The sequence below is a fragment of the Pristiophorus japonicus genome, chromosome 21, assembly GCF_044704955.1.
Source record: "Pristiophorus japonicus isolate sPriJap1 chromosome 21, sPriJap1.hap1, whole genome shotgun sequence".
Classification (NCBI taxonomy): domain Eukaryota; kingdom Metazoa; phylum Chordata; class Chondrichthyes; family Pristiophoridae; genus Pristiophorus; species Pristiophorus japonicus.
The window spans coordinates 32102781-32123642 of NC_091997.1; the positions used below are offsets into that span (position 1 = coordinate 32102781).

The window sequence follows — 20862 nt, forward strand, 5'->3', positions numbered from 1 at the left end:
AGGGCCACTGAATATAAAAGGGCTGCAGGAGGGGTCAAAACGAAAAATCATGGTTTAAAAACTAGGATGAAAACACTCTACCTAAATGCACGCAGCATTCGAAATAAAGTAAATGAGTTGACGACACAAATCATTACAAATGGGTGTGATTTGGTGGCCATTACAGAAACATGGTTGCAGGGTGGCCAAGACTGGGAATTAAACATACAGGGGTATCTGACGATTCAGAAAGATAGGCAAGAAGGGAAAGGAGGTGGGGTAGCTCTGTTAATAAAAGATGATATCAGGGCAGTTGTGAGGGATGATATTGGCTCTAATGAACAAAATGTTGAATCATTGTGGGTGGAGATTAGAGATAGTAAGGGGAAAAAGTCACTGGTTGACGTAGTTTATAGGCCCCCAAATAATAACTTCACGGTGGGGCGGGTAATAATCAAGGGAATAATGGAGACATGTGAAAAAGGAACGGCAGTAGTCATGGGGGATTTTAACCAACATATCGATTGGTCAAATCACATCGCACGGGGTAGCCTGGAGGAGGAATTCATAGAATGCATACAGGATTGTTTCTTAGAACAGTATGTAACAGAACCTACAAGGGAGCAAGCCATCTTAGATCTGGTCCTGTGTAATGAGACAGGAAAAATAAACGATCTCCTCGTAAAAGATCCTCTCGGAATGAGTGATCATAATATGGTTGAACTTGTAATACAGATCGAGGATGAGGAAGTTGTGTCAGAAACAAGCGTACTATGCTTAAACAAAGGGGACTACAGAGGGATGAGGGCAGAGTTGGCTAAAGTAGACTGGAAAGAAGGACTAAACGGTGGCACAATTGAGGAACAGTGGAGGACTTTTAAGGAGCTCTTTCATAGTGCGCAACAAAAATATATTCCAGTGAAAAAGAAGGGCGGCAAGAGAAGGGATAACCAGCCGTGGATAACCAAGGAAATAAAGGAAAGTATCAAATCAAAGACCAATGTGTATAAGGTGGCCAAGGTTAGTGGGAAATTAGAGGATTGGGAATATTTTAAGCAACAGCAAAGAATGACTAAAAAAGCAATAATAAAGGGAAGATAGATTACGAAGGTAAACTTGCGCAAAACATAAAAACAGATAGTAAAAGCTTTTACAGATATATAAAACGGAAAAGAGTGACTAAAGTAAATGTTGGTCCCTTAGAAGATGAGAAGGGGGATTTAATAATGGGAAATGTGGAAATGGCTGAGACCTTAAACAATTATTTTGCTTCCGTTTTCACAGTGGAAGACACAAAAACCATGCCAAAATTTGCAGGCCACAGGAATGTGGGAAGGGAGGACCTTGAGACTATCACTAGGGGGGTAGTGCTGGACAGGCTAATGGGACTCAAGGTAGACAAGTCCCCTGGTCCTGATGAAATGCATCCCAGGGTATTAAAAGAGATGGCAGAAGTTATAGCAGATGCATTCGTTATAATCTACCAAAATTCTCTGGACTCTGGGGAGGTACCATCGGATTGGAAAGCAGCTAATGTAACGCCTCTGTTTTAAAAAAAAAAAAGGGGGCAGGCAAAAGGCAGGTAACTATAGGCCGGTTAGTTTAACATCTGTATGGGGAAAATGCTTGAAACTATCATTAAGGAAGAAATAGCGGGACATCTAGATAGGTATAGTGCAATCAAGCAGATGCACCATGGATTCATGAAGGGGAAATCATGTTTAACTAACTTACTGGAATTCTTTGAGGCTATAACGAGCATGGTGGAAGAGGTGTACCGATGGATGTGGTGTATTTAGATTTCCAAAAGGCATTCGATAAGGTGCCACACAAAAGGTTACTGCAGAAGATAGAGGTACGTGGAGTCGGAGGAATTGTATTTGCATAGATAGAGAATTGGCTGGCTAACAGAAAGCAGAGAGTCGGGATAAATGGGTCCTTTTCCGGTTGGAAATCAGTGGTTAGTGGTGTGCCACAGGGATCAGTGCTGGGACCACAACTGTTTACAATATATATAGATGACCTAGAAGAGGGGACAGAGTGTAGTGCAACAAAATTTGCAGATGACACTAAGATTAGTGGGAAAGCGGGTTGTGTAGAGGACTCAGAGAGGCTGCAAGGAGATTTGGATAGGTTAAGCGAATGGGCTAAGGTTTGGCAGATGGAATACAATGTCGGAAAGTGTGAGGTCATCCACCTTGGGGGGGGGGGGGGGGAAAAAAACAAAAAAAGGGAATATTGTTTGAATGGGGAGAAATTACAACATGCTGTGGTGCAGAGGGACCTGGGGGTCCTTGAGCATGAAACTCTTTTGAGTAAAATGAAACTCTTTTGAGTTCCTTGAGCATGAATCCCAAAAGGTTAGTTTGCAGGTGCAGCAGGTAATCAGGAAGGCAAATGGAATGTTGGCCTTCATTGCGAGAGGGATGGAGTACAAAAGCAGGGAGGTCTTGCTGCAACTGTATAAGGTATTGGTAAGGCCGCACCTGGAGTACTGCGTGCCGTTTTGGTCACCTTACTTAAGGAAGGATATACTAGCTTTGGAAGGGGTACAGAGACGATTCACTAGGCTGATTCCAGAAATGAGGGGGTTACCTTATGATGATAGATTGATTAGACTGGGTCTTTACTCTTTGGAGTTCAGAAGGATGAGGGGTGATCTTATAGAAACATTTAAAATAATGAAAGGGATAGACAAGATAGAGGCAGAGAGGTTGTTTCCACTGGTGGGGGAGACTAGAACTAGGGGGCACAGCCTCAAAATATGGAGGAGCCAATTTAAAACCGAGTTGAGAAAAAATTTCTTCTCCCAGAGGGTTGTGAATCTGTGGAATTCTCTGCCCAAGGAAGCAGTTGAGGCTAGTTTAACTATTAAGGGTTACGGGGAGAGGGCGGGTAAGTGGAGCTGAGTCCACGACCAGATCAGCCATGATCTTATTGAATGGCGGAGCTGGCTCGAGGGGCTAGATGGCCTACTCCTGTTCCTAATTCTTATGTTCTTATGTTCTTATTACTGTTTAATAAACTTGTTAGACAAGCGAACATCTAAAACCAGATCTGTTATGGTGCTATGCTGCCACCTTCTCGAGGGCAGGAGGATCCCATGGAGGCATGGGATAGAATTGTTAGATCAAGTAATCTTGAAAAAAGGATTCTCTTTGTTTATCTTGGGCACACTACCATATTTTACCGTGATATCATGGCAGGTGAAACCACTGACGGATGTAGGGAGTTGGGGCTCGCCAATGAGAGAAATCTGAAATAATACAGTTTTAAAAAATCTAAGGGTTAATAACGCTCACTCTCCACGACTTCAAAAGCTTCGTGTTCGATCACTTCCTCTCATCGTCATCCTCCTCCTGTTCAGCATCCATTTTTGAATCTGAAGCAGTATGACATTTATTGCGTTATAAGCACTATATCAATGAACTTTATTTTGCCACAAGCTCTTGTTCAAGCTGTGCTCCAGTGTAAATTGTCAACTTTAATTGGATTTTTAATTATAAAAGTTTTTTAAAAAATATGTAGTTTTGAGGTTCTGGGATTTCTCTCCTTTTGAGCAGAGAAGGTTAAGGGGAGAATTAATAGAGGTGTTCAAAATCATAAAGGATTTGGCTAGAGCAAATAAGAAACTGTTTCCACTGGCGGAAGGGTCGGTAACCAGAGGAAATAGATTTAAGGTAATTGGCTAAAAGAGCCAGAGAGGGCGATGGAGAGAATTTTTTTTACTCGGCAAGTTGTTATCGCTAGGTCAGAATCCTGGAACTCCCTCCCTAACAGCACTGTGGGAGCACCTTCACCTCTCGGACTGCAGCGGTTCAAGAAGATGGCTCACCACCACCACCTTCTCAAGGGGCAATTAGGGATAGGCAATAAATGCCGGCCTTGCCAGCGACGCCCACATCCCAGGATCAATTTTTTTTCAATCTGGAACACGCTGCCTGAAACGGAAACAGATTCAATAGTAACTTTCAAAAGGGAATTGGAAAAAATACTCGAAGGGGATACAATTGCAGGGCTACGTGAGAAGAGCAAGGACAGTGGGATTAATTGGTTAGCTCTTTTAAAGAGGCAACACGGGTAGAATGGGTCTGCCTGAAAGATACTTTGAATCTCTGATTCAATGCAAATATATTCCTGTTGGTGATAGTGAGGGTTGATAGAAGCTGTGATTTTTACATTAATTTTTTGCTATCATTTTGCGAAGCACTGCTTCACAGTCCCTTGAGTTACTGCACTGAACACCACTAAGACTTTCGGACAAGGTGTTAAACTTGTTTCTGACGTCTGTAATGCCGGCTTACAGAACTAATCTGTCGATCATCAGGAACTTTTATATTTAGCATATATTAAAAAAAGGAAAGTCTCTGGAAACTTATTAACGAGCGTCGGAATAAACACGCAAAAGGTTAATAATCTAGACTAGTGCCTAGATGGAGGCCTGTTTGGTCTGTCTTCATTATGGCAGTAAATGAATCGGGCCTACTGGTGCTCTGAAGGATTAAAGCTTGCATCACTTCAAGGTCAACTCCAGGTGAATCAGAAGGGAATCAATCTAGGTTTCATTTGGGTTGCATTGAAACATTTTACTTCACATTTACATGTGTTGCTGTTCGATAAAATGCGGGCAAATTTATAGAAGATTCCGCTCTATTGATCACTGCCGATCTAATTTGTGCTTTTGCCATGAGTCAATCAGAATTACGATATTGGTAGCTTCCTGTTGATATGGTAACATTTTGAAGGAAGAAGAGTTTATTTTTACTGTTCTGTCTTTTCCCAAGAGAATTTTGTTGCAGTTCTCTCCTCGGCACATATATATTCTGTAGTGTATATAAACATGATTCATCCTTCTGAGTTGTGACACCCATACTTGTTCAATAAAAATGGTTCCTTGTTTAACGTGTGCACTATAAGTAGACACTCTGGAAAGGGATACAAGTATTTAATCGTGCCATTCATCTGGGTTAAAATAGTTGGTTACCTGGCACAGGAAAAAGCCTTTTTTTTGTTTGACTGATTTCTGGTAATGTTTTGTGCTCAAGGTGAGAAATCAGGTTTGGAAAGCGGACACATTTGCTCCCAATTTGCATCAAGCACAAGTTAAGTATAGATGCAAGGAAAAGCCTTTCCTCTTCTGTCCCATCAATGTGCCTAAACCCAAACTTTAAAAAAAATACTGTCTGCTGCACCAGATATCCTTGTGACCTCTGCACTTCAAAACAGCGTAGTTCGCTCCTTGCTGTCCCTTTCCGTGTGCCAGTGCAATGCTGCCTTGTTTGTTGGTAACTGTTGGCCCACTTGATGGCAGGTCCAAGTCCCAACATTTTGCGCTCTCCCTGTGTGCTACCCTTTCTCTACAAATCCCACATGGGAGTGTAACTTATTAGCAGCCCTTCAACCAACAGTCTCACTACTCTGAACAAAAATACTACAGATGGTACCAGTTCTATACTCTACACAGACTACCAGGCTGAAGTGTGATTAGAATATATGGGATGTTGCTTGTTCGGGCGAGCAACAGTTGGGAAATATTCTATTTACCTTGCAGCACTGCCACTGCACAAGGGCAGATGCTGACAGCGGCATTGTGACAGAAATGGAACGGCTGAAGTTCCTTCCTCAGCAGGGGGACTCGTCTAAAGAGGTGGTTTAGCATTGGATACTGCTGGCTACCACTCCAGTGCAGTACTGGGGGAGTGCTGCGTTATCTTTCGGATGAGATGTTGAATCGAAAGCCCAGTATGCCCCTTCAGGTGCATGCATGGCAATATTTCGAAGAAAAGCAGGGGAGTTTTCCCTGGTGTCCTGGCCAATATTTGTCTGTCAACCAATATCAGTAGCGTAGATTATCTGGCCGTTATCACAATGCTGTTTGTGGGATCTTGCTGTATACACGTTGGCTAACTTGTCGCCCTATACGTTACAACGGTGACTACACTTCGAAAGTACTTCATTGGCTGCAAAGCGCCTTGTGACATCTTGAGATTGTGAAAGGCGCTGTAGAAATGAGTTTTCTTTCCTTGCATTTGGTTCAGACCGGGGCGAGACACTCAGCCGGCTTGTAACATCCATTTGCTGATTGCCTTTACAGACCTTTCCCCTGGCATCTGGGAAGGTCGGTGACCATAAACTTAAATCACAAAAACGCAAGTTGGAAGCAAATGTGCACACGTGAACTTGCACAGCAACAATTACTGGTATGGCCATCTGTGCTCTGAAATTTGCCCTGCAATGTGGAGAGAGAGCGAGTTCCAGAGCACCCGCAGTCTGTCGAAGCACAGTATGACTGGCCTCGAACTCATTCTCTGGGAATGTAGCGTGATGTGTGGGAATGTTCTTGTTACTTACTACGTTCTTGGTGGAAGTGTAACTCTTGCAGATATCTCATCCTCTCCACAGCCCTTTAGAACATAATTTCTAACCTCTGAGCTATGTAGGGATTTATTATTTCTCGCCCTTTGTGTGGTGAACCTGTCCCCATTCCCAATGTGCCTGAAAACTGGATGGTGGGAGGTGACGGAAGTGCCATTCGCAGCACTGAGGCATTGAGCTGCAGTTGTTTTGCAGCATCCATAACAGAACACACATTTCAGGAGAACCATAGAATGGTTACAGCACAGAAGGAGGCCATTCGGCCCTTCAAGTCCGTGCCGGCTCTCTGCAAGAGCATCTCAGACCCCTCATTTGATCTGAACATGTATTTCTATTTTTAAAAAATCTTGTACAAATAATTATATTGATCACAGTCTGCTGATTTCCATCAGGGTGGCATTAGAGGTACCACAAATTAAGCTAGGTGTGTCCAGTGATCCTTATAGTGGATAGTGACGTTGAGGGTGCCCCTGCAGTTGAATAGCCTGCAGACACCGACATACCCGAAGGCACCTTGCACTCCGGGTACCAGTGCCATGGCAGAGGTGAGGGGAGCAAGTTCCAGTCCCATGATGCCAGATGTTGTTAAAAAGCCCGAGAGCCATCCCTTATCCCCTATTCTCAATACAGCAGTGCATCATTCGCCAGTGAGTGTTGTCCTTTCTCTTGTTTGGTTGACCTACCATCCGGGCTGTGAATCAACACTGAACAGGGGAAGCAATGGGTTAAAGCAAGCTGTGTTAATTTACCACGTGGACACTACACCTAGGACAGTAGATGGTGAACACCAAGTTACAAGCCAGAAACTCCATAGGGTAACCCTGAATGATCAGTGACTTCACGGGCAGTGTGGATGAAGCTTAAGCAATTCAAAGCATCTGTGCGGCTTTCAGCTTGAATGACTACCTTCAACTTCAAGATATTTATAGTGTGAATTTTAAAAAAAAAAACCTATCCAGAGGATATCACTGGGGGAGTACGTGATGGTGCAAGCGTGAAATGCAAACCTAGCTCTCAAATCTAACCCCATGCGGTTTCCAGTTGAGCTATTTCCGGTGGGGGTGAAGTTTCATTACTTTATATTTCCGCCTTTCAGATGAGACGTTAAACCGAGGCCCTGCCTACTCTCTCAGGTGGATGTAAAAGATCCCATGGCACTATTCCGGAGAAACATAGAAAATAGGTGCAAGAGTAGGCCATTCGGCCCTTCGAGCCTGCACCACAAGAGCAGAGAAATTCTCCCCGGTGTGCTGGGGCCAATATTTATCTCTCAATCAATTTCACTAATGATTATCTGGTCATTATCACATCATCATCATAGGCAGTCCCTCTGAATCGAGGAAGACTTGCTTCCACTTTTAAAATGAGTTCTTGGGTGACTGAACAGTCCAATACGAGAACCACAGTCCCTGCCACAGGTGGGACAGACAGTCGTTGAGGGAAAGGGTGGGTGGAACAGGTTTGCTGCACGCTCTTTCTGCTGCCTGCACGTGAGTTCTGCATGCTCTCGGCGATGAGACTCGAGGTGCTCAGCGCCCTCCCAGATGCACTTTCTCCACTTAGGGTGGTCTTTGGCCAGAGACTCCCAGGTGTCAGTGGGAATGTTGCACTCTTTCAGGGTGTCCCTGTAACATTTCCTCTGCCCACCTTTGGCTCATTTGCTGTGAAGGAGTTCTGAGTAGAGCGCTTGATTTGGGAGTCTCGTGTCTGGCATGCGAACCATGTGGCCTGCCCAGCAGAGCTGATCAAGTGTGGTCAGTGCTTCAATGCTGGGGATGTTGGCCTGGTCGAGGACGCTAACGTTAGTGCGTCTGTCCTCCCAGGGGATTTGTAAGATCTTGCGGAGGCATCACATTATCGCATACAACAACAATTTGTATTTCTAAAGTGACTTTAACATAGGAAAACGTCCCAAGGAACTTCACAGGACTATTACAAGACAAAAGATTTGATAACAAATCACATAAGGAGAAATTAGGGCAGATGACCAAAAGCTTGGTCAAAGAGAGGTTTTAAGGAGCAGAAAGAGATAGAGACACAGTGAGGTTTAGGGAGGGAATTCCAGAGCTTAGGGAATTACGGCCGAGGCAATGGAAAGCACGGCCACCAGTGGTTGAGTGATTATAATCAGGGATGCTCAAGAATTAGAGGAGTACAGACATCTCTGGGTGGATGAGGGGGCGGGGGTTGTGGGGCTGAAGGCGATTACAGAGATAGGGAGGGGCGGGGCCATGGAAAGATTTCAAAACAAGGATGAGAATTTTGAAATCGAGGCGTTGCTTAACCATGAGCCAATGTAGGTCAGTGAGCGCAGCAGTGATGGGTGAGCGGGACTAGGTTTGAGTTAGGACACGGGCAGCCGAGCTTTGGCCTCCAGTTTGCGTAGGGTAAAATGTGGGCGGCCATCCAGGAGTGTGTTGGAATAATCGAGTCCAGAGATAACAAAGGCACGGATGAGGGTTTCAGCAGTGGATGAGCTGGCACAAGGGCAGAGACGTGCGATGTTACGGAGGTGGAAATAGGCGGTCTTTGTTATGCCGCAGATATGTGGTCGGAAGCTCATTTCGGGGTCAAATATGACAGCAAGGTTGTGAACAGTGTAGTTCAGCCTCTCGGATGTTAGGAAGAGGGATGGAGTCAGTGGCTAGACAACGGAGTTTGTGGCGGGGACCGAAAACGATGGCTTTGCTCTTCCAATATTTAATTGGAGAAAATTTCTGATCATCCAGAACTGGATGTCGGATAAGCGGTCTGACAATTTAGAGACTGTGGAGGGGTCGAGAGAAGTGGGGGTGAGGTCGAGCTGAGTGTTGTCAGCATAAATGATGCTGTGTTTTCAGATGATGTCATCAAAGGGAAAGTGGCATAGTAGTAATGTTACTGGATGAGTAATCCAGAGGCTGGACTAATGATAGAGACAAGAGTTCAAATCCCACCACGGCAGCTGGGGAATTTAAATTCAGTGAAATAAATATGGAATAAAAAAAACAGTATCAGTAATGGTGACCATGTGAAAAACCCATCTGGTTCACTAATGTCTTTGAGAGATGCAAGTCGGGCCTAGATGCTTAGCAAGCCACTCAGTTGTCAAGAAGGAAATTTGGGATATGCAGTAAATCCCGTGAATTAGTTTTTTATTAAAAAAGGGGGGCCGCATTTAGATGAGAAAAGGGGGCCAGGTTAGATCATTGGGAGACACCAGTGGGAACGATGCGGGAGTAGGAAGAGAAGCCATTGCAGGTGATTCTCCAGCTGCGATTAGCTCGATAAGAATGGAACCAGGCATGCAGTCCCACCCAGCTGGACAACGGTGGAGAGGCGTTGGAAGAGCATGGAGTGGTCAACCGTGTCCAAGGCTGCACAAGTTGAGAAGGATGAGGAGAGATAGTTTACCTTTTGTCACAGTCGCAAGGGATGTCTTTAGTGGCAGGGGCGGGAAAACATTTCTGTTGGTGGGACCTTGCTGTGCGCAGATTGGCTGCTGTGTTTTCTACAATACAATAGTGACACCTCCGAAGTACTGCATTGGATGTAAAGCGCTGGCCGTGACCATGTAAGGCGCAATACAAATGCAAATGAACCCACAAATCTGAAGTATGACCTGCAGGAGCAAACACTTTCTACTGGCACAGAATTGAAAGGGTTAGGAGCCGGCATTAATTTATCCATTCACGGGATGTGGACTTCGCTGACAAGGCCAACATTTATTGCCCATCCCTATATGCCCTTGAGAAGTTGGCGGTGAGCCGCCTTGAACCGCTGCAGTCCGTGTGGTGTGTCATAGCAGTTTGGTACAAATGAGTGGCTTGCAGGGCCATTTCAGAGGGCAGTTAAGAGCCAACCATATTGTTGTGGGTCTGAAGTCACATACAGGCCAAACAGGTAAGGGCGTCAGATTTCCTTTCCTAAAAGCCATTTACGACAATTCGGTAGTTTATGGTCACCATTGCTGAAGCTGGGTTTTTGGACCAGATTTTTAAACTGATTGATTTATATTCCCCAGCTGCCATGGTAGAATTTTGAACTCCTGTCTCCCGATTATTAGTTCAGGCCTGTGGGTGACTAGTCCAGTAATATAACCACTATGCTACCGTACCTGTGTTTTGGGGAAAATTTACTTTTCAGTGTCGACTAATAAAGCTTCATTTTAAAATACTCTTGTGTGGGGATGAGGTTAACCAGAATGTGATGCGACTACAATTAGTTACACAATTACAGTGAAGAAACTGTGCTAATTGTACACAGAATAATGGATAGATGGCAGGGAAATACAGCCTGGGATCTAATGTAAGGGTTCAGATCTAGTGAACCAAGAGTGTAAAACAGCTCTTCAGTCGCTTTCTTAAACACGTTAGTTATGATTAATCCAGGAAATTCCATTCAATGTCTTGAATGGGCTGCAACTGTCAGTATAGACGTTAACTGTGTCAATGCAGGGTCATCTTCGCACCTGAATGAACACCTTCTGATGGGATGACAGTTGTTAAATAGTTTGCAGTTTATTATTCAGTCGGTCTACACCAATGTGCGTGTGTGTGTGTGTACATGTACAGAATCTATAGAGAAGTTTTTTTTTTAAAGTGTTCATCATTTCCCCCAGATGTCAATTTGTACAAACTACAAACAAATCGGACGGAGCTGAACAGTTTTTTTTTTAAAGTGAGGAAAACACCTGTTTTTCCTTCTGTTTTTTTTTTACCTTTTGAGCTAACTGGGAGACGAGCCAAGCAGCGGGTGATGTAGAGAAACTACCACCAGCTATACTTGGGCTATAGCTGACCTCAGAACCTATTCAGACCATTTCCCCACAATGGCTTTAAAGGGACAGGCCCAGTTAGTCACTAAACTCTCTGGAGTTCAGAAGAATGAGAGGTGATCACATTAAAACACAATATTCTGGGAGATTGACAGGGTAGATGCCGAGAGGTTGTTTCCCCCTGGCTGGGGAGTTTAGAACTCGGGGGCATAGTCTCAGGATAAGGGGTCAGCCATTTAAGACTGAGATGAGGAGGAATTTCTTCACCCAGAGGGTTGTGAATCATTGGAATTCTCTGCCCCAGCAGGCTGTGGATGCTGAGTCTGAGTATATTCTAGGCTGGGATCGATAGATTTTTGGATATTAAGGGAATCCAGGGATATGGGGATCGGATGGGAAAGTGAAGTTGAGGTAGATCATCAGCCATGATCTTATTGAATGGCAGAGCAGGCTCGAGGTGCAAATGGCCGACTCCTGCTCCTAATTCTTGTGTTCTTGTTGAACTATGCTCCAGACCCAGAACCACCATTGCACATCACCACAGGAGAGTGGCCTGTTCCGAATGTATTGTTACATTCTTGTTATTCTAATTGAATGAAGGTGACTGCAAACTATAACCCTTTAAATTATTGAAGGAATATTCCTCTCGCAAGATTATCAACCATGCCGATAGAATGTTGTTGAATGTGGGTCAGTGCTGTGGATATGGAGTTTTATCATTTGGTTTTTTGCCAAGTCAGATTGACTTTTTCCAATACCTCAAATGGCAATGTTTAAGTTTCTGTTTAACTCTATATAGGTCATGATTATAAACTGTGACAGCATTTCAAGGAAATGAAACTGTGCAAAGTGCCAAGAGTTAAAGTTGATTTGCAATTTATTTTTTAATTAATGTTGAAATGCAACACAATCCCACAACCCCCAGCCAAAAAGTATGCTCTTTAAATTCATTTTATCATTTGGTATATAAAATATAAATTGGACTTGAAGTCACTGTGATTCACACAGGAACTCTGAAATAGGCAGCACAACCTGACTGAGGTCACACATTCTATAGAGTTCTTTCATCTCGAATGGAGGGGGGGGACCAAATACCAGAGAGGTGGGCGAGATTGACAACTAGAAATAGTCTGACGGCAAAATAGTTTAATTTACGTTTTTGAAATCTATGCGGAAGGAGATTTTGATTAATGGTATTGTTTTGCAGTGATTTTAACGAGAACAGTTGCAAGGTCTGCCCACTTTAAGAGCAGCTAAAATGTTAAACCAAAGTTTACGCTTGTAGTACAACCTCAATTCTCAACTTCAGCGGATAATTCAGAGCACTTTCATGGCAGTTGGGATGCCAAGTCAAGATCTCCGGGGATTGGCAATCTGACAAACTGGGAACATTTTTAAACAAGTTTCTGCAATTTTACTTTAAATCAACTTTGCCAAGTACGGTAAACCATTTAATATGTTGGGTTTAAAATGTATATATAATTTGACGACCTAAATATACACTTACTTAAGGAATGCAAAACTCACTAATTCTTTGTAACAACTTGCATTTATATAGCGCCTTTAAAGTAGTAAAACGTCCCAAGGTGCTTTTACTGTGCTCTGACACTAAACTTTCAATGTCTGGTATTTAAAGTACTGTCTAATTTGTAACTGTTCCATTCCGCAGTCTGTACTGTGGAAGCCCCACTATTCCAGAATCTGCCAGAGGGCCCCTCTATTATGGCTGGTAATCAAGGTCCCATTCTGAATGGAATTGATGTTGTGATCTTGTCTATTTTTATCTGAGCTGTGAGCAGTGATCTGTAAGGGAATATTATTCTCGTTGTATTCCTTCCAATCGGAAATAAACTGTCTTGTGTTTTCTCCTCAGGTGTATTTAACGGTTCTGAAGCACGGAGACGCTACAACACTCGACACAATGTTGAAGGTGGGTACCAGTCATGCATCTCAAACCTGGATAGCACTTTCTCTTCCCCTCTTACCGTTTTTCTGTCGTGACATTTTAGTATATTCACATCTGAACCAGAAAGGCAGCAGTGGTAGGTCATATTTGTAGTTTTCCCCTGAGCCATACAGCGCAGAAAGGTCCCAGGTCGGATCCCCACTTTGTGCTGAGCTAATTGATCTCCGGGCAGCAGTGGAGGCAGCTACCCATGGCTGAAGTGCCCGGGAAGAGAGGTTATTAACCAGGGTTCACGTCCCTGATCGCTGTCCAGTGATCCTCACGAGAAGCGGATGAGATTGAGATCAGCTGTGTTGCCTCTTGCAGTTGAATAGCCACCTGATCCTCTTCTCTCTCTTCGCCTCTGAGTCAGAAGGTTGTGGTTTCAACTTCCCACTTCAGGGACTTGGGCACAAAAATCCAGGCTGACACGACAGTGCAGTGCTGAGGGAGTGCCGCACTGGCTGAGGTAGCATCTTTTGGATTAGGTGTTAAACTGAGGGACCCGTCTGCCCTTTCAGGTGGGTGTAAAAGATCCCATGGCACCATTTTGAAGAAGAGCAGGGGAGTTATCCCCGTTGTTCTGGCTAATATTTATCCCTCAACTAACATCATTGAAACAAATTATCTGGTCATTATCACATTGCTGTTTTGGGAGCTTGCTGTGCGCAAATTTCTGCTGTTTCCTACATTTCAACAGTGACTACACTCCAAAAAGTACTTCATTTGGCTGTAAAGTGCTTTTGGATGTCCAGGAGTCCTAAAAGGTGCTATATAAATGCAAGTCATTCTTCCTGCATCAGGGCTCAGAGTGAATAATAGCTACTTGGGATACCAGAGGATGATGGGTGCTTTGAGGCAAAGCCTGGGAGGGAGTTGATGCCTTCAACAAAAAAAGGAAGGAAACTGGAGATAAATTTTAAATTTAAAAGATTTCCAGTGGATTTTTGGTTCTGGGATGCATTTATGGTTTTGAGTGAAAGAACAGTGAAAATAATTAAGATATCAGGACTTTCAGAATGTAGCTTTTTTTTTGTCCTCTCTGTTTTCATCCTAAAGTTCCTTTGTCCAGGATTTGGCCAATTTACAGCTGCATTGCTGTCATGACTGAGACTGACTAACGCATCGCGGGAGATTATACCTGGGGCGTTCCAGGTCTGTGTTAAAGAAAAGAAAAGGCCTTGCATTTTATATAGTGCTTTTCACGACCACAGGGACATCCCAAAGTGTTTACAGTCAATGAAGTTCTTTTTGAAGTGTAGTCACTGTTGTAATGTAGAAAGAGTGACAGCCAATTTGCGCACAGCAAGCTCCCACAAACAGCAATTAGATAATGACAAGATAATCTGTTTTTAGTGATGTTGGTTGAGGGATAAATATTGGCCAGGACACCAGGGATAACTCCCCTGTTCTTCTTTGAAATAGTGCCACTTAAATCGAGATCCTGTCTGCCCTTTCAACGTCTCATCCGAAAGACAGCATGTCTGACAGTGCAGCACTCGCTCAACGCTGCACTGAGTGTCTGCCGAGATGTTTCTGTCTTGTTCTGTACTGTGCTGTGTCAACACCAGGGGATGCTGTGGCATTAAATTGCATTGCCGCAGAAAGCCAATATTAACGGGAGGTGAATAGTCCGCATCCAAAAAGTTGACCTTTTATTTTTTTGATACTGCTGGCAATTAATGCCACTCTATATAATTAAAAGTCGAGTTGGGACCATGATTATTTCCAAAGACGTATCAGAGAAACATGGAAAATAGGTGCAGGGGTCGGCCATTCGGCCCTTCGAACCTGCACCACCATTCAATAAGATCATGGCGGATCATTCCCTCAGTATCCCTTTCCTGCTTTTTCTCCAAACCCCTTGATACCTTTAGCCATAAGGACCATATCCTTCAGTGTGGACTTTGCAGCCTGAAAGGTATATGGGAAGGGAGCTTGGAGAGATTCTCAGTGGAATAGAAAAGCTTAATCCTGAGCGTTGCTTCAAGTTAAGCCATGACTGCAGGACATGGGTACAAACTGGTAAAATAGCGAGATCAGGACTGATACCAGGGAACACTTTTTCACGCATATCTGACGGACCGGTAGCATGTATACGCAGGCCGCTTCCGGTTCATTGGCAGCAGTCGCATCCTTTTGTTTTTCACAACCATTGGTGTAATCCAGTTTAAAGTTTGCACATTTGCTGCATTCAGGAGTTGCTGCCATGTTTTCTGACGGCCTGGAGATATACAGGGCGGCACTGCCATCTACAGGATTTGCTTGTCACTACATGTTACTGGTGCAGCTGAAAATTTGCCAGAAACAAAAAACAGTAAATACTGGGATTACACAGGAACAGGTGTACTGTCAGGACTTGCAGAGAGAAAAGTCAGGTTAACATTCGTGGTGAAACCCTTCAGAATGAAAAATGTGCTGCTTTATATGTGATCTTTGTTGCTAAAGTGCCCTTCTGGCCTGAATGTTTGTTTTCATAAAGGCGTTGCATTTATATAGTGTCTGTCACGTCCTCAGGATGTCTTCAAATCCTTTACAACGAGAAGTATTTTTGAAGTGCACTCACTGCTGTAATGTAGAGTCCAACTTGTGCACAGCAAGATCCCATAAACAGCAGCGAGATAAATGACCAGATAAAGTTAACATGCAGCAATTAAGAAAGCAGATAGTATGTTGGCCTTTATTACAAGAGGATTTGAGTATAAAATTAAAGATGTCTTACTGCAGTTATATAGGGCCCTGGTGAGACCACGCCTGAAGTATTGTGTACAGTTTTGGTCTCCTTACATTAGGAATGATATACTTGCTATAGAGGGAGTGCAATGAAGGTTCACCAGACTGATTCCTGGGATGGGGGGATTGTCCTATGAGGAGTAATTGAGTAGACTAGGCCTATATTCCCTAGAGTTTGGAAGAATGAGAGGTGATCTCATTGAAACGTACAACATTCTTACAGGGCTTAACAGGGTAGATGCAGGGAGGATGTTTCCTCTGGCTGGGGAGTCTAGAACCAGGGGTCACAGTCTCAGAATAAGGGGTGAGCCATTTAGGACTGAGGTGAGGAGAAATTTCTTCACAGAGGGTGGTGAACCTTTGGAATTCTCTACTTCTAGAGGGCTGTGGAGGTTCAGTCATTGAGTTTATTAAAGACAAAAATTGATAGATTTTTGAATATTAAGGGTTCGAGGGATATGGGGATTGGGCAGGCAAGTGAAGTTGAGGTAGACGATCAGCCGTGATCCTATTGAATGGCGGAGCAGGCTCGAGGGGCCAAATGGCCGACTCCTGCTCCTAATTCTTATAATCTGTTTTTTCGTGATGTTGTTTGAGCGATTAATATTGGCCAGGACACCGGCGATAACTCCCCTGCGACTCTCGGATGAATGTCTCCTCTAAGACACACCTCTAGCAGTACTGCACTGGATTATGAACTCAAGTCTCTGGAGTGGGACTTAAATCCACAAGCCCCTGACTCAGGCGAGAGTGCTACCCCCTGAGCCAAGTTAAATAAATCAATATGGATTTTAGAATGGAGACTAACCAAAGTTACTGTCATTGATTAATACAATAGTTAGGAAGGACATTAACTTGGATGATGTGGAATCTATATGGGTAGAGCTGCCGAACACCAAAGGGCAAAAAACGTTAGTGGGAGTTGTGTACAGACCTCCAAACAGTAGTAGTGATGTTGGGGAGGGCATCAAACAGGAAATTAGGGGTGCATGCAATAAAAGTGCAGCAGTTATCATGGGTGACTTTAATATGCATATAGATTGGGCTAACCAAACTGGAAGCAATACGGTGGAGGAGGATTTCCTGGAGTGCATAAGGGATGGTTTTCTAGACCAATATGTCGAGGAACCAACTAGGGGGGAGGCCATCTTAGACTGGGTGTTGTGTAATGAGAGAGGATTAATTAGCAATCTCGTTGTGCGAGGCCCCTTGGAGAAGAGTGACCATAATATGGTGGAATTCTACATTAGGATGAGAATGAAACAGTTAATTCAGGGACTTGGTCCAGAACTTAAAAAAGGGTAACTTTGAAGGTATGAGGCGTGAATTGGCTAGGATAGATTGGCGAATGATACTTAAGGGATTGACAGTGAATGGGCAATGGCAGACATTTAGAGACCGCATGGATGAACTACAACAATTGTACATCCCTGTCTGGCGTAAAAATAAAAAAGGAAAGGTGGCTCAACCGTGGCTATCAAGGGAAATCAGGGATAGTATTAAAGCCAAGGAAGTGGCTTACAAATTGGCCAGAAATAGCAGCGAACCCGGGGACTGGGAGAAATTTAGAACTCAGCAGAGGAGGACAAAGGGTTTGATTAGGGCAGGGAAAATAGAGTACGAGAGGAAGCTTGCAGGGAACATTAAGACGGACTGCAAAAGCTTCTATAGATATGTAAAGAGAAAAAGGTTAGTAAAGACAAATGTAGGTCCCCTGCAGTCAGAATCAGGGGAAGTCATAACAGGGAACAAAGAAATGGCAGACCAATTGAACAAATACTTTGGTTCAGTATTCACTAAGGAGGACACGAACAACCTTCCGGATATAAAAGGGGTCAGAGAGTCTAGTAAGAAGGAGGAACTGAGGGAAATCCTTATTAGTCGTGAAATCGTGTTGGGGAAATTGATGGGATTGAAGGCCGATAAATCCCCAGGGCCTGATGGACTGCATCCCAGAATAATTAAGGAGGTGGCCTTGGAAATAGCGTATGCATTGACAGTCATTTTCCAACATTCCATAGACTCTGGATCAGTTCCTATGGAGTGGAGGGTAGCCAATGTAACCCCACTTTTTTAAAAAAGGAGGGAGAGAGAAAACAGGGAATTATAGACCGGTCAGCCTGACATTGGTAGTGGGTAAAATGATGGAATCAATTATTAAGGATGTCATAGCGCATTTGGAAAGAGGTGACATAATAGGTCCAAGTCAGCATGGATTTGTGAAAGGGAAATCATGCTTGACAAATCTTCTGGAATTTTTGGAGGATGTTTCCAGTAGAGTGGACAAGGGAGAACCTGTTGATGTGGTGTATTTGGACTTTCAGAAGGCTTTCGACAAGGTCCCACACAAGAGATTAATGTGCAAAGTTAAAGCATGTGGGATTGGGGATAATGTATTGACGTGGATAGAGAACTGGTTGGCAGACAGGAAGCAAAGAGTCGGAGTAAATGGGTCCTTTTCAGAATGGCAGGCAGTGACTAGTGGGGTATCACAAGGTTCTGTGCTGGGGCCCCAGCTGTTTACATTGTACATTAATGATTTAGACAAGGGGATTAAATGTAGTATCTCCAAATTTGCGGATGACACTAAGTTGGGTGGCAGTGTGAGCTGCGAGGAGGATGCTATGAGGCTGCAGAGTGACTTGGATAGGTTAGGTGAGTGGACAAATGCATGGCAGATGAAGTATAATGTGGATAAATGTGAGGTTATCCACTTTGGTGGTAAAAACAGAGAGACAGACTATTAACTGAATGGTGACAGATTAGGAAAAGGGGAGGTGCAACGAGACCTGGGTGCCATGGTACATCAGTCATTGAAGGTTGGCATGCAGGTACAGCAGGCGGTTAAGCAAGCACATGGCATGTTGGCCTTCATAGCGAGGGGATTTGAGTACAGGGGCAGGGAGTTGTTGCTACAATTGTACAGGGCCTTGGTGAGGCCACACCTGGAGTATTGTGTACAGTTTTGGTCTCCTAACTTGAGGAAGGACATTCTTGCTATTGAGGGAGTGCAGCGAAGGTTCACCAGACTGATTACCGGGATGGCGGGACTGACATATCAAGAAAGACTGGATCAACTGGGCTTGTATTCACTGGAGTTCAGAAGAATGAGAGGGGATCTCATAGAAACGTTTAAAATTCTGACGGGTTTAGACAGGTTAGGTGCAGGAAGAATGTTCCCAATGTTGGGGAAGTCCAGAACCAGGGGTCACAGTCTCAGGATAAGGGGTAAGCCATTTAGGACCGAGATGAGGAGAAACTTCTTCACCCAGAGAGTGGTGAACCTGTGGAATTCTCTACCACAGGAAGTTGTTGAGGCCAATTCACTAAATATATTCAAAAAGGAGTTAGATGTAGTCCTTACTAGTAGGGAGATCAAGGAGTGTGGCGAGAAAGCAGGAATGGGGTACTGAAGCTGCATGTTCAGCCATGAACTCATTGAATGGCGGTGCAGGCTCGAAGGGCCGAATGGCCTACTCCTGCACCTATTTTCTATGTTTCTATGATGAGAAATGAAAATTTGTGCAGTCTGTGGATCTGAGCATGCATCAATTTCTCCCTTCCCAGCCACCCCCCCCACCCCACCAAATCCAAACTGCGTCAATTTACGGGGAGAGACGAAGGCAAATGTTTTTTTTTCTACTTAACTAGGGAAAGTTAAGAGAAGATCTGATAGAGGTGCTCAAAATTATCTCGAGTTTTAATAAGGTAAATCAGGAAGAGCTGTTCAGTGAGTCAATAACTAGAAGGCATAAATTTAATCATAATAAGAAAGGGAGAGGGCAGCAGAAGGTTAATGGGAGATCTAATGGACTATGAGAAACAATGCTGTAGAAGCAGAATTCATAATGGCTTTCTAAAGGACAATGGTTAAATACTTGAAAAAGGAAAATTGAAAGAGATGGGTTGGCGGGAGGTGGGTGGGGGAAGGGCAAGGGTAAGGAATTGAGACTAGATCTTTAAGAACTGACATTTGCCAAATGGCTGCCTCCTTTGCTGTAAAATTCTGTGCTTCTAACTTCCCCCGATAGCTTGGAAGGTAAAGACCGTGCCTGGGGTGTAGTCCTGAGCCATAAACACTCGGGGCCCTATGTCTGATCAGTGTTAAGAAAGCTCATTGCATTTCGGGTGCTGCACACACTCAGTTCCACTTGGCTGTGTGCATGAGCCAGAGTTTGTTCTAATAAAGAAAGACTTGCATTTATATAACGCCTTTCACGACCAACGGACGTCGCAAAGCGCTTTACAGCCAATGAAATACATTTTGGAGTGTGGTTACTGTTGTAATTAGGAAACGCGACAGCCAATTTGCGCACAGCAATCTCCCACAAACAGCAATGTGATAATGAGCAGATAATCTGTTTTTGTTATGTTGATTGAGGGATAAATATTGGCCAGAAGACCGGGGATAACACCCCTGCTCTTCGAAATAGTGGCCATAGGACCTTTTACGTCCACCTGAGAGAGCAGACGGGCACTCAGTTTAACGTTTCATCAGAAAGACGGCACCTCAGAATGTGACCTGAACCCACGACCCTCTAACTGAGGCGAGAGTGCTATCCACTGAGCCACAGCTGACGACATTAAAATAGGTAAAAGAAACTGCAAACGGTCAGATAGCTGAAAAGAATAGAAAATGCTGGAAAAATAGCGTGCGTGGCTATTGAGTGCGGACGAGATTTGGCTTGGCTGTGATGGCCTCACAGTTGAACAGCCCACTGAGACTCATTGTTTACACTCAGACAAGGGGAATGGATCATGGTGCAAGGTACAGAGGGCAGTTGGTAGCTGTGGTATTCTACCCCAGTGTAAATGCACCTTTGTGAAAGGTGGGAGAAAATTGAAAAAGGGGGGAAGAATCTAAAATCTCATGCTGGTCTTGAATACACAAATCTAGGCTGACACTCCCAGTGTCGTTCTGAGGGAGTGCTGCACTGTCGGAGGTTCCGGCTTTTAGATGAGACATTAAACCGAGGCCCCGTCTGCTCTCTCTGGAGGGTGTAAAAGATCCCATGGCACTATTTTGAAGAAGAGCCAGGGGAGTTATCCCTGGTGTTCTGGCCAATATTTATCT

The 20862-nt window shown here is 44.0% G+C and overlaps 1 protein-coding gene across 2 annotated transcripts in view; it reads left to right on the top strand.

The window, feature by feature from the left end:
- Positions 1-20862, top strand: part of npepps (aminopeptidase puromycin sensitive) — a 220587-nt gene that overhangs the window by 178655 nt on the left and 21070 nt on the right. For both annotated transcript variants that reach the window (XM_070864544.1, XM_070864545.1), the window contains one exon: positions 12984-13040. In XM_070864544.1, the coding sequence (XP_070720645.1) occupies positions 12984-13040 (57 nt within the window). The remainder of the gene's footprint in view (positions 1-12983; positions 13041-20862) is intronic.